The 12,808-nt window shown below is 42.1% G+C and overlaps 1 protein-coding gene across 3 annotated transcripts in view; it reads right to left on the bottom strand.

The window, feature by feature from the left end:
* LOC144936229 (protein diaphanous homolog 2-like) overlaps nucleotides 1-12,808 on the bottom strand; it is a 111,960-nt gene that overhangs the window by 62,514 nt on the left and 36,638 nt on the right. For all 3 annotated transcript variants that reach the window (XM_078863232.1, XM_078863231.1, XM_078863230.1), the window contains one exon: nucleotides 10,859-10,976. In XM_078863232.1, the coding sequence (XP_078719358.1) occupies nucleotides 10,859-10,976 (118 nt within the window). The remainder of the gene's footprint in view (nucleotides 1-10,858; nucleotides 10,977-12,808) is intronic.

Genomic DNA, 12,808 nt, shown 5'->3' on the forward strand with positions numbered 1-12,808 from the left:
TCTCAGTGTGTGGAACGAGGCTGGGCTTTGTACAGTGTGGCTTTAAAGGCCCCGTTGAGATGTCATTCCAGTTTATCAGTCAAAGGTAGGGCAGTATACATGGCTGCATCACTGAGACGTTGGTACAAACATTCAATTATGTCAAGCGAGCCAAGCCTCAGTATCCACTCTCTTGCTCTCCCCCATCCCACTCCCTTTTGCCACCTCACAAAACACCCACCACCCCATGTGACACATTCAACTGCACCGCAAGGTTGTGCCACAGGCCATAAAACAGTTAAGACAATACAAGGCCTTCCCACAAACCCACCTTCCTCCGCCTCCAACCACCAACCCTCCCTTGCCGCCCTTAACACACACGAAGCCCGACCACTGCCACGGAAGGAGGCAGCTGCTTTGTTATTTATTGGCCAGGGATAATTTAAATGTATAGTCAAGGCGACTATAGATAGGTAGGTGTACAAAATGAGCTAGAAACGTACCATGATTGGAACGTTGCATTTTTATCCTTGGTGGTCCAATGGTGGTACACCGATTGTAAATACTGCATTCTAAAATAATTCTGCACAGGCTCCGTCACACAATATATTGCTGCACTTTGTGTTCTGCGGTAATAGCACAATTTTAAACTGCCCACTCCTCTCTCTGTACAAAAAAACAAAACAACATCCTGACAAATGAGACAACAAGGACATTAGTTGCAATTTCACGACACTTCCTTTAGAATAGATGCTTCCATTATTTTTTATTAATTATCAATTACAGTAATCGTTGAGATCATTACCATCAGCATCGCATTACTCTCCCCTTCTTACCCACTTATTAGGATGCGCGTTTCTCTCAAGGTCTATATGGATCGTGTTTGTTTGTGCGCGAACTCGCACCTCCTCACACCGCACTTTAAAAACAAATGAAAAATTCACTAACCATGCATTTACACAAATCCTTTCGCAAATTAGGCAGCATCAACACTTTAAGCAGTGCTTAGCATGGACAGGCCCTGTCCAAAAACTCCATACGAAGAGCCCCTCCCTTGGGGTCGCCCTATCAAAACTGTCAACGGAAATCTAAGTACTTTTTGATTTGGTGCCAGAGCCTGTTAATTTTCCCCAGGGGTCGCACAGCACGGAAAGAGTAATGGGCAGCGCACCCTCCTGTTCCTGAGCCCGACCTCCTGACCTCTCTCCACTCAAGTGTCTCCCCCAATTGTGACTGTGATCAGCACAACACCCAATGCTTAAGTCCTTTGAGCGCGGCTGTGCTGTGCACATCTTCTCAACACAATGTCCCTGGCCTTGTGAGTAATCCCACTCACATCAAAACTAACGTTCTTGAGAGATGTGCAGCCTTCTGTTTTTTTGTCTTAAAAAAAAATGTGAAAGCCGCAATAAAAAATATATAGCACACACTGGATATAAGAATACCCCTTGAGAGCAAGGCCAGGTGTGCTTAAATGCGAACGGTGCCTATATATCAGAAGCTGTCCCTTGTCTTCCGTCTACCAGACCAATATAAGGATGTTTGGCTTAAATCTTGACTTAAAGCTTCCGTGACTGCAGGAATACGTATTCTATCGGTCTTTCGGTAAAGCCACGTAGATAGAAGAAAAATAATAAAAATATCACGACGTTTCGATCGCAACACAAGCAATCATCTTCAGGTGAGAGAGAGAGAGAAAGCAAGCTGCTGAGACAAGGTCTTATATAGGCCTGAGATGGGTGCATCAAGGCAGGTGGGTGGAGCTAGAGATAGTCCGACCACAGAGGCTGGGGCAGTGGCCTTTGTATTGTGAGAGATTAGCCTGTAGGGTGCCACCAAAGCTGTGGAGGTGGCCATTGCATTGTGTGTAGCCCAAGGGTAAGTGGGCGGGGCTAGACACTGACGGAGCCAGTGGGGGGTGGGGTGGCACGTGTCCCCCCAATGATCCGATCGAAATTAGGGATTTCAATCGGATCATTGGAGTTTATTAGTAATAAATGGGGAAATTTTGCAACCCACACTGCAACTGTGTAGCATATTATTATGTGCCAGGGACTCTTATGAGATGGTAGGACAATAGTCTGAGTCCATAATTGGCAATAAGTAACGGCAAAGCAGTTATAAGTGACTCACATAATTGTGTGCAGTTGCGAAAACAGTACACGACTTCCCTGAAGGCAAACACCTTCAGCGTGCACGATGCACAACGCGGTTCGAATTTGACCCTCGATCGATGGCTGTGCCATCGCCGCACACGCGTCGAATAAAAACCAAGGGACAAGTCTTTACTTACTAACTCCTATCATTTTTCATTGTTGGAGGGGTTGCCCCCCCTACCTGAAAATCCTGGGGCTAGAGATCGGATTTGCATATAAATGTAAGATCGGAGGGCGCCCTGAGGCTGTGGAGGTGGCCATTGTATTGTGAGAGATTAGCATGTCAGGTTGGATGTCTTTGCATTGACAGGCTGAATGTCTCACTAGCACACCCACCGTTGCGGTGGTTATCCAACATTGACATGCTAAATATCTCACAATACAATGGCCACCTCCACAGCCTCAGGGCGCCCTCTGATCTTACATTTACATGAAAATACCATCTCTAGCCCCGCCCACTTACCCTTGGGCTACACACAGTACAGTGGCCACCTCCACAGTTTTGGTGGCACCCTGCAGGCTAATCTCTCACAATACAAAAGCCACTGCCCCAGCCTCTGTGGTTGGACCATCTCTAGCTCCACCCACCTACCTTGATGCACCATCTCAGGCATATATAAGACCTTGTCTCAGCAGCTTTCTATCTCTCTCAACTGAAGACGATTGCTTGTGTTGCGATCGAAACATCGGGATATTTTTTACATTTTTTCTAACTAGGTGGCTTGACCAAAAGTGCATGTAGCATGTTTCCATAAAAATGAATGTGGCATTCTTGATTTCGGCTTCATCACATCTTCAACAATACATGCTTTCAGATTAAAAAAAAAGCAACAGAACACAAAACACATGTCTATAAAAGACCATACAGATAAATACACGACAGCACATACGTTCTACTTAACACCTACATGTTGTGAGTACAACTGCAGAATGTTAATGCACCACTTCTGCAACGGCACACGCAACGTGACGCAATTCCGTCGCTACGCTGTAAATTAAGTGCTCGGTTATATATCTTTACTTGAAATCTTGCACGTAAGCGTGTATGGTTTCCCAATCATCCAACGATACACGTGAGCAAACAGGGACTGGGCATGCAGTTAGTCAGATGATCCCTTGGGGTCCGACAGCACCACGCTGGGTGTAGTTTCCTTAAGTGTTACAACACTGCGTCAAACTCAGGTATAGAACACAACACCAGAGCTTTCCTTCTCAAAAATTTGTAATTAATTTTGCCCCCACCCTAAAATAAAAAATCTACCTTTGCCAAAATGGCTTCAGCAATGTGACTGGAAGTGTGGGGGCTGAGGCAACGAAGTTCCTGGCAGCACCATTGGATGAGGGGGGGGGTAGTCATCTAAATGGCCGCTTCCAGTAACCCAACGAAGAGGCCTCTGACCTCAAGACAACCCAATATAAAATCAATCTCCCAGCCACCGCTAAACGCCAAGGATAAAACCAGCGACTTTCCATTGATAAATATGGTCATCGTAAGGACAAGCTCTCTCCGTCAATACGCACAAAAAAAATCTGAAATGTTAGAAGTGACAGTTTCTAGCAACGGATGTTCATGCAAGGCCTCAGATTAAATTATGTAGAGGCTAAACAATATCTATCTTTTGTGTCACATTTCATACACCGCATTACTTGCAGTGTTTGTATTGAAATATAGTGCACAAATATATTTAAGTTGATTTTTGATGGAAGTCATGCAAAGCTTTACTTTTTTAAACATCAAAATATGCTGCGGTTTTTGTTTCACGATTAAAGACAAAGCAGTTAACACTTAATGTAAATGAGACAATGACTTAATGTTCCCAAAATAAACATTATCAACGGCCTTGCGATGATTAAAAAAAAAGATATGTTACCACTATTTCACAACATAATACCTCGAGTTTCAAAATTAAATTATTCGAGTGACACCTCCTGTAATAAAAAAGACCATTAACACAATAAATTTTGTTTCTGTAAAATGTAACAGCGTGAAGAGTGTTCTTTTTCTGTGTTAAGCGAGATGGAACAGGAATGCGTTTCGTAAAAGTGACCAACAAGAGAAATGTTCTACTTTGATTTGAACAAAGGTTCTCTCCCAACCTGCGACACTTACTCACCTCCCTATAAAGCCACAGGAAGAATTGTTTCTTGATCCAAATTTTCAGGTCTAGACCTTGTCAAGATTCAAAGTCTTCATGTGGGTCACAGTGTTTCCATGGGTCTCAAAAGTATTGCAGGGTCAGTTAAGGTCATTCAATTTGTAAACCATTCTGGACCACTTGCAAAAAACAACCCCCCCCCCTCAATGCTTAATTCTCACCCACTTGAAACCAGCATCCCACTGAGTTTACAATAAAAAAAATACTACTGTGCATTTATGACGAGTCTTAATTTGTCAAAGAATGTATTAACAACAAAATACGCCCTTTGCGCATGAGACCAGGACACTCAGGAATTTGCTTTGTGCATAGTCAGCTGAGTTGTACACACTTCAGGTAGCTTAATGTGTTATTGGCTACTGAAGCATTTCATCATCATTTCACTGCCCCGTGATTACGTAATCATCAACAGATATTATCTATCTACTGCTAGATAAAGTACTCAATCGTCGCCATTCCCCATGGTCTTGTGAAAGCCACAATCCATCTTGCTTCTGCAAATGAGCGAATTTCATCCGATCAACTCTGCAGCAGTTGCCCCCCTCTGACATGCCCACACCTTTGGCATTACCAGTCTCCTACGTTGACCATCATCCACTTTTTTTGCAATGCACCCAACGTGTCTCAATGTCTCGAAACTTTGCATTGACACTCTGGTCCATGCCTTCCTCTTTCTGCCTCTCTGTGTAATTTCCCGGCGTGTTATTGTTCCATGCTTGCCAGAGTATTTTTCAGTTTTTGTTAAATGTTCGTTAGAAATTTCGATTTTGCTGAACCACTAGTCATAACAGATATGCACCGATTGAAAACTTTCCATTTTAGATACAATGGTACATTGTGATTCATTATCAAACACTCCACCCTACTCTTTCCCCACATCGCTTTTAATACTTTGATCTCTGCCTGCCCTCACGAATACCCTAGATATCCATAACTCTCCCATGTTGTTTTCGTTTCTTCACTGAAATTAATTATTTCTGAGGCATGACAATATGAAAGACTCTGATGAGACATTTAAGATGTAACTATTAAATGTTGTCGATAGCATTCATGAGGACTCAAGACTACGTGGCCTTTGGGCTTGCAAAAGAAAATGTGTTAAATGTTTCACAGCTTCAAAGGTTTCAGTATTTATACAATTATCCACAACGCACTGCTTGAACGTGCAGTAAAAAACAATATCGACAGAAGAGCAAGGTGGAGGGTGCAGAGATAACAACACTGAGGTTCTCAACAGGCTCTCTTGTGGCATGTGTAAAACTTATTTGGCAACTAGTTGAGCATTAGATGGATCTAGACCCAGACGGAGTTCAACTTATTTGAAAGCGTATTTCAGAGAACCTCACCAGAACATTAATTATTAAGATGGCTATGGGACCAGTATGTGGAATGATGTGTACGCCGATCCATTTATAGATACCCCCCACTGGTTTCCAACGACCCTCCTTGTTTATTCTCAAAGGTGATTGAATATTGTTTAAGCAATCGCACAATATGAGTGAGGAACGGAGAAGGTGGAGAGTACATGTATCAGGAGAGTGTTCAAAGATTCAATAAGTGACTAGCCTTTTGCCCGTCCAAGGACGGGTGTATTGCAGTAAATCTGAAACTTGCAAGCGAAAAGTAGGCCGCGACGTGATATTCATTGCATCAATGCGTGTGCAATTTGTAAGGGCGCGGTGACACAGACCTATTTCATTTTAAGGTTATAATCCCTTGTTCATCATGACGTCCTTTTTAATTGATGTCTTAACAGCGTTACGGAGATCGCGTGATGACGTGAAGGTTCTGCCTTTGTAGTGAGGGTTGTAAGTTGACGCCGAGGAGGGGGGAGGAGGCGCCTTGCCCCCCCCATGTGGAGTGACGTCACCCGCTAATTATTATGAATGGAGGGGGGGTGTCCATTTGGAGGACATCACCTGTTCATGATTATTGAGGGGGGCTGTTCGATGTGGAGTGACGTCACCTGCTCGCAGCAGCTGTTGGTAGCCATCGAACAAAGTCGGGCACTGCATCGCGCGCTTTCAGATGCGCTTCCGATATTAGGAAGCCACTGCACGTTAAAATCTTAATTGAAAGTAATTTAGAACTGCTTTTTGTGTTTAGTCCTTCGCCCCGTATCTCTGATTAGCATGGTTGGCTAAGTACGGTGTGAAAGAAGTTCAATATACAAACAGACTATGTTTTGAATCCAGAAACTTTCATTAAATTCCTGGCCATGGCTACAATGAGTGTTCGAGTGATATCTGAATTGGTTCTGGGCCCTCACCTTCACCAACCCACAGAGCGTGGCGAGGCCTTTATTCAGCAGTAAATTGCCAAAGGGGGGCTGTACATTGATATTAATTATATCGTAAACAAAGTGATAAGTGCAACATACACCATTCTCGTTGAGCCTTGTTAACGAACACATGTGCGTAAGATGTGTATGAACACATGTGCACGGAGGCACAAATGTACGCATACATTGTTGTTATTAATCAGCGCCATGCTTGAATATTATTTTTAAAGGACGAGGGCACAACATAAAACAAAATGATGACGACAATGATACGAGCACGAGGGGTATATATCACCGTAAAAAAATATAGCACACGTGTGAATAAACTTAAACATAAAAACAAATTAACAGCCCTGTGCATTAAGCTTTGTGTGGCGTCATTGCACGGTAGGTGCTTACTGGGGGCGCCTATCCTCTGGGATAGAGCATCGTTACGTTTGACAAATGGGCTATGCCGTACACTATCCATCAGTAGGCCCCTTCATGCACTCTTTGGCACTAGGCCTTAGCTGGGGGGAAAAAAAAGGCAAGAGTATAGAAATATATAATGAAATTGAACAAAACAAGCAAGAGGATTGGAGAGAGGGAGAGAGGGACAGCAAGAGAGCAGGAGAAACTGAAGATAGGCAGGAGAGACTGGAGAGAAAGCGAATCGGGACAGAGGGAGAGAGAGAGGCATTTTTAAAACCTCTCATATGCGAACAAATGGGCCAGAAAGCAAAAACATGCACGGTTAGCGATCCGATGGAAGGAGAAGAACAGCAACCGCCGGCAACCCGAGAGAGGAAATCTATTTAAAAATATGCGGGAAGGAAAATGACCCCATACCCAAAAGTCAGCCAGAGGCATTGTGTTCTGGTAAAAGAGCTATAACTCTACGTTCTACTTACATTTGCAAATATCAGCTGGGAGTGAAGAAAAATAAAATATATCGTGTATGAAAATGAAAAACCCCTTCCTTTTAAAATGAAATTTCCAGTGCAACATTTTTCACATCTATACCAATAACAGATCAAGGGTGGAAATGGGAAAAGTATATAAACTGTTTCAGGTTGAGCAAAAGTTTATTTTTCTCAAGGTTTAATTTATATTTTTAGAGAGATCACTTTCTTAACCCTTTCAACCGAAATGACAAATGTTCTTCGTGCATTAAAACGTTAAAACGAGTGTACAATACTACGGAAAATACCAAATCAATGCTGCTGATGCACAATTGCTTTCCTCGCATGAAATGTGCCACCTCTTTCCGGGTGTAAGATTTCAAACGCATCATGACCAAAATAATTAAAATCTATTTCATCACACACATGTCAACACAAGGCAGTGTACACAACCTATAGATTCTGCCGCTCACTGTCTGGCAAACAGATTCACGCCCGGCTTGCCGTCACCGTGCAAAAAGAGTTGAATGAATTACAGTTGACAGTTCCTTAAAAAATGACATCTTCCAACGAAAATAAAACCACACTTTTCATTCCGCTGCTCGCTAATCCCAAAATTCCAATTACTGGCAAAGCTAATGAATGTAGCAGCTAATGGTGTGCAAGGAGCAGCATTCCGGAGCTGCTGTCACTTCAGTTTGGAGCTGCCGACTTAATCATAAATCACGATTAGCTGGATAATGAAGATTTCGGACAAAATGCCGCCACATCAAATTACCTGTGTGCTGCATTAAATGGGGTCAGCGGCACAGGAGGTGTGCGCTTTCGGAAGCGACTTGAATATTGCAACTGCTGAAAACCTTGCCTGCCTGTCATGCTAAACCATGCGAAGAGCACAGAGCAAAAAAAATCTACGTAAATGTCAGAAGATAGTATCATGTTAGGTTTCACCAATATCTCCTGAAAGGTGTTGGGGGCACCGCTATATCAAAATTCAAGATTCCTACTGCCCAACTTTTGCTGTTATATACATTGAACTGCCAGAACAACAGGTATCGAGGTGCTCCATCATTATGGTATATTTATATCCACAATACACAACGTATAGGCATGACCTAAATCAGTGCTTTTCATGCTAAAGTTTGCTTGAGTAATGAAATATATATTCTTTCAAAATTTGCATGAAGTTGCTCCTGGTGCATCCGCAAACCACTCATTTCAGTTGCTGCCGTGTTACCCAGGGCAAGCGTGCAAGTACGTAACCATGCGGGTTCAGTACATTATCGACTGGCAACTGCTGCACCACATTGATCACTGTAAAATGCTGTTAAAAACTTCAGTACGGCCCGACAGAATAACCTTTTCCCAGAAAAGCATCTTCCGATACCCCCTAGACCTCCCCAACCACCTCTCCCCCCAACACCAAGCCAACTCTTTCTGTGCTCCCCCCCACCACTGCCCAAACAGCAACACTCAGGGCCCGGCCCGGCACAGTCCCTGGTGGTTTGTTGTAACCCGTGCTAATTAAATCAATTCTCCGGCAAGTCGATTCCGCCGCCAGCCTTAGCGCCGGCCTTGCGTTCCAGCACTCCTCCCTTGGCTTGGAAATGCATCATTACAGTGCGATAAACGGCAAGTGCAGCACAGGACAACGCATGATCATCCGCTGCCGCAACTCCCCAATGGTTTAGGAATGTGGGGCTGTGTACGCATTGGGAAACATGTTACGAAGCTGCACAAGAGAAATACAACGAATGCAGAGAGATGTAGGACTAATGCAAGCAACAAATGAGCTGGAATGCAAGGGTTATCTGAATAGCAAGGATGAGAACAAAAAGGGCAGAGCTTCTTCTTGATACATTCCTACACATCAAAAAGGATATTATGATAAATATTTGAGATTATTCATAGAAGTGGGATCTACAACGGAACAAACCTGATCGAATGACGAGTCGCCTACAATTAAAACCGCTCTTATTTGTAACCCTATTATCTGCAAGTGTGAAATCGTCTGTGGACACTCCCAATTTCCGTGGGTTGATTAGTCATATCGTACATTTTTTTACGGACAAGGGTTTATCCAGAGGAGATCACAGCAAAGCCTAAATTCAACCTGCTACCTGTAATTGGACATGGATAAGATGATAAACAATGAAGACCATCACAATATTCATCACATTGTTGTTGCTACTGCAGCATATATCATGTGCACATACTCTGAATTAGTGCTACACAAATTATATTATATTGGTCTTCTCTATGGATTTGTGGCAATGCTTTAAAAATGTTTCGTTTGACTATACAGTTTTTTCCAAAGCTTGATATTATTGTCACCTTGGTGAAATTCAGCAGCGGTAATATTTAAATGGATAGCAACGGGACACGTTAAAATTTGATTTGGAATGGATGACACGCAATAATGAATACACCAAAAGAAGCAAACCTTTGCTTGCGAATTTATTTATTTATTTTACAAAAAAAACCATGGACAGATGTAATTTACACCAGACTTGCTCTTTACAAAAGGGCCAGAATAAACTGCGACTTGTGCCTTGTATCCTATTCAGGGCAAGGAAGGGGATGCCATTAAACTGGCACAATTACAGCCGCTAATTCAATACGCCCACTCCATCTACCCACTCGCTCACCCAAAGATCTATTAAAGTACCATAAATGTGGCTGCTAACGCAATAAATGTGTGTTCTTGAGGTTCACACTGGCAGCGACAGATATACCTGCTTTTACAACGTGCTCAATCTGTCACTCTTATGCATTTTGCCTTCCCAGCAGATAGACTCACTACCAACAGAAGAGCACGCCAATGCAATATACCGATGGCATCCATTACGTCAATTTTAAACAGACAGACACCGGACTGCAGATATCTATGCATGCAACAATAGTCAATATTGCCCTTCCAAATTGATTAGCATCAGAAGACAATTGCAAAATCAGCCTGCTTTGTATTAATCACTGTTAAAGGCCTGCGCATGAATCGGAAGTAGTGTGGTCAATACACAAAAGAAAAAGGTTGCCAATATCGTAAATGTCTTTAGACAATTATCGATTTCCTATTATGTTACTTTATGTGTCTTGGTACAGCAGTGATTTATAAATAAAAGAGAGTTTGCTACAAATTTTGATTAATATGCATTAAAATATACAGTACAGAGCGGTGAGAGAAATCAGGATTCTCCCCAACAAATATCAGGTAACGTCAATGTATAACACACTGGAATGCAACGCTGCGTTTGAAGCAACGCAGCAAGAGGTCCCCAGTTAAATAAAAGACATCATCACTGACCATTCAATAAAAACAAATCCATTGGGAAGATTTTGATTTGTTTGCAATGCCGTGCAGCGTGGAATTAAATGCCCTGGATGTGCATTAGCGTGTGACCCCACCTTTGGCGGCTTGTGCTGCAAAAGTTTGGGCCAGCTTTGAAAGGACATCTGGGTTTTCAAAACGTTCCTCCTTGGCCTTTGTCCAGAAGCTGTTTTCCTTGAACTCCTCCGGCCTGATCTGGAAGAAGGTACACAACTTTAAGTGATGCTATCCAGCTTTTTTGTAGCATACTGATACGTGCTAAAAAGACAAAACAATCCTTGAAAAGGAAGGACATTTATTTTTAAAAAAAACATGTATCTCTATCCTTGAACATTACGAATGTGTTTAAACGTGGTCATTGCAACGCCATTTCAAAAGGGTGGTCATCATCATCATCATCAATCATCCTCAGCATTCATGACCCGTGAAGTCCTCCCCACATAATAGCCAACCAACCCTCGCAGTATTGCAATGCCATAAGCCATCTTCTGCACAAAACCTAATCTTATTGCTCCATCTAGAGTTGCATCGCTCTCTCGTGTGTTCCCTCCCTCGGCTGACATTTCATCACCAGTGTCGTCCATTGGCCAACATCCATTCTAGTGATGTCGTAGCCAAGCCCACTTTCTTAACAGTAAATGTGTCTATAACTTGCATTTATTATGATCTACACATTTAGCTAATTGTGTAATCAGTGTAATTGCCAGCATGTATTTACATGGTAATTTGTGCACATCTCTCAGATTTTTGTTCAATTTTCTTTACCAATGCCCATGTTTCCTCACTGCATCGCACGCTTGCAGAAGCGCGTCTGCAGGCATTCTAGAACGATTTTCCATCTGATATTAGAAAGCCACTGTAGCTATGCACTTTTAAACCTAGATTGAAAACTCTTTTTTTTTAGAGCTGAATTTTTCGTGTTTAGTTTGTTGTCCTTCACCCACACCTCCAATCAACAAAGTTGGTAACGTACGATACGAAATAATTTCAAAATACACACATTTCTGATCCATATGCATAACAGGTACTATGGAATGATTTCAAACTGTTGTCCCTGAGGCTCACTAGTACGTTGCTTTTCATTATTAAATTAAATTTTCCAAAAGCACACCAACTGCTCACATTCCCCTCTATATTCCATCAGATGTCAGTTTCAGCTTCCTGAAGGAAGACCAGTCAGCAGAAACGATAAAATATTCCCGACCTCTTGGTGAGAATATTTTATTATTATTATTAATGTTAACCTGTTATCTTCATTATTCAATCATTCTGACCCAGCCTTCCTTCGTGAACTGCCCTAGATAAACAAAGTTCAGTTGTATCCCTCTGACAATTCTTTTCTTTTGATCAGCAAACCTCTTGTACAGGATTTTAAATTTCGATTTAAAACTTTCGTGACTGCAGGGAGTGAGAACTCCTCTCCGAGTCGAACTCATCTTCTCACATGCAATTTGTTACTTTCTGCATGCAGCCTCAGCGTGGTTGTCCCATCATTATAATTTTTTTGTTAATTTATATACATGTGTTTATAAATATTACACAAACATTGATTTAGACGACAAAAGGTATTTGAATCAGTGAGAACTCATAGTCACCAAAGCTCTTACAGAGACATTTATAGAGTGGTCAGAATGTATCAATTCAATGTACAACATAAATCAGCTATGTATATTCCGATTAAGTATAAGCTAATGTAAAAAAAGCCTTAAAACTGTGTTGCTGTATGAATCCTACTGAACATGAGCTTCGGACAATGCATTTCAGTCACGCAAAACTGTTTGCTTTAAAGTTACCCTAGAGGTTGAATGATATACAATTAATTGAGGATTTAAATATTTATTGCAAAATCAAGTGCACCAATTAATCACCTTGTGGAGAACACCACATGCGATCTAGCGAAGTTCATACAGGACACACCTGCGGCCGGTTGCATTAAACACATGAACTGAAGAAATCTCAATTAATTACCGCTGATTTAAAGAGGAGCCTTGGGTAATTTTGTACCTCCAGTTGTTTCATTCGGGTGA

This window comes from Lampetra fluviatilis, chromosome 15 (genome assembly GCF_964198595.1).
Source record: "Lampetra fluviatilis chromosome 15, kcLamFluv1.1, whole genome shotgun sequence".
In the NCBI taxonomy this organism is placed as follows: Eukaryota; Metazoa; Chordata; class Hyperoartia; order Petromyzontiformes; family Petromyzontidae; genus Lampetra; species Lampetra fluviatilis.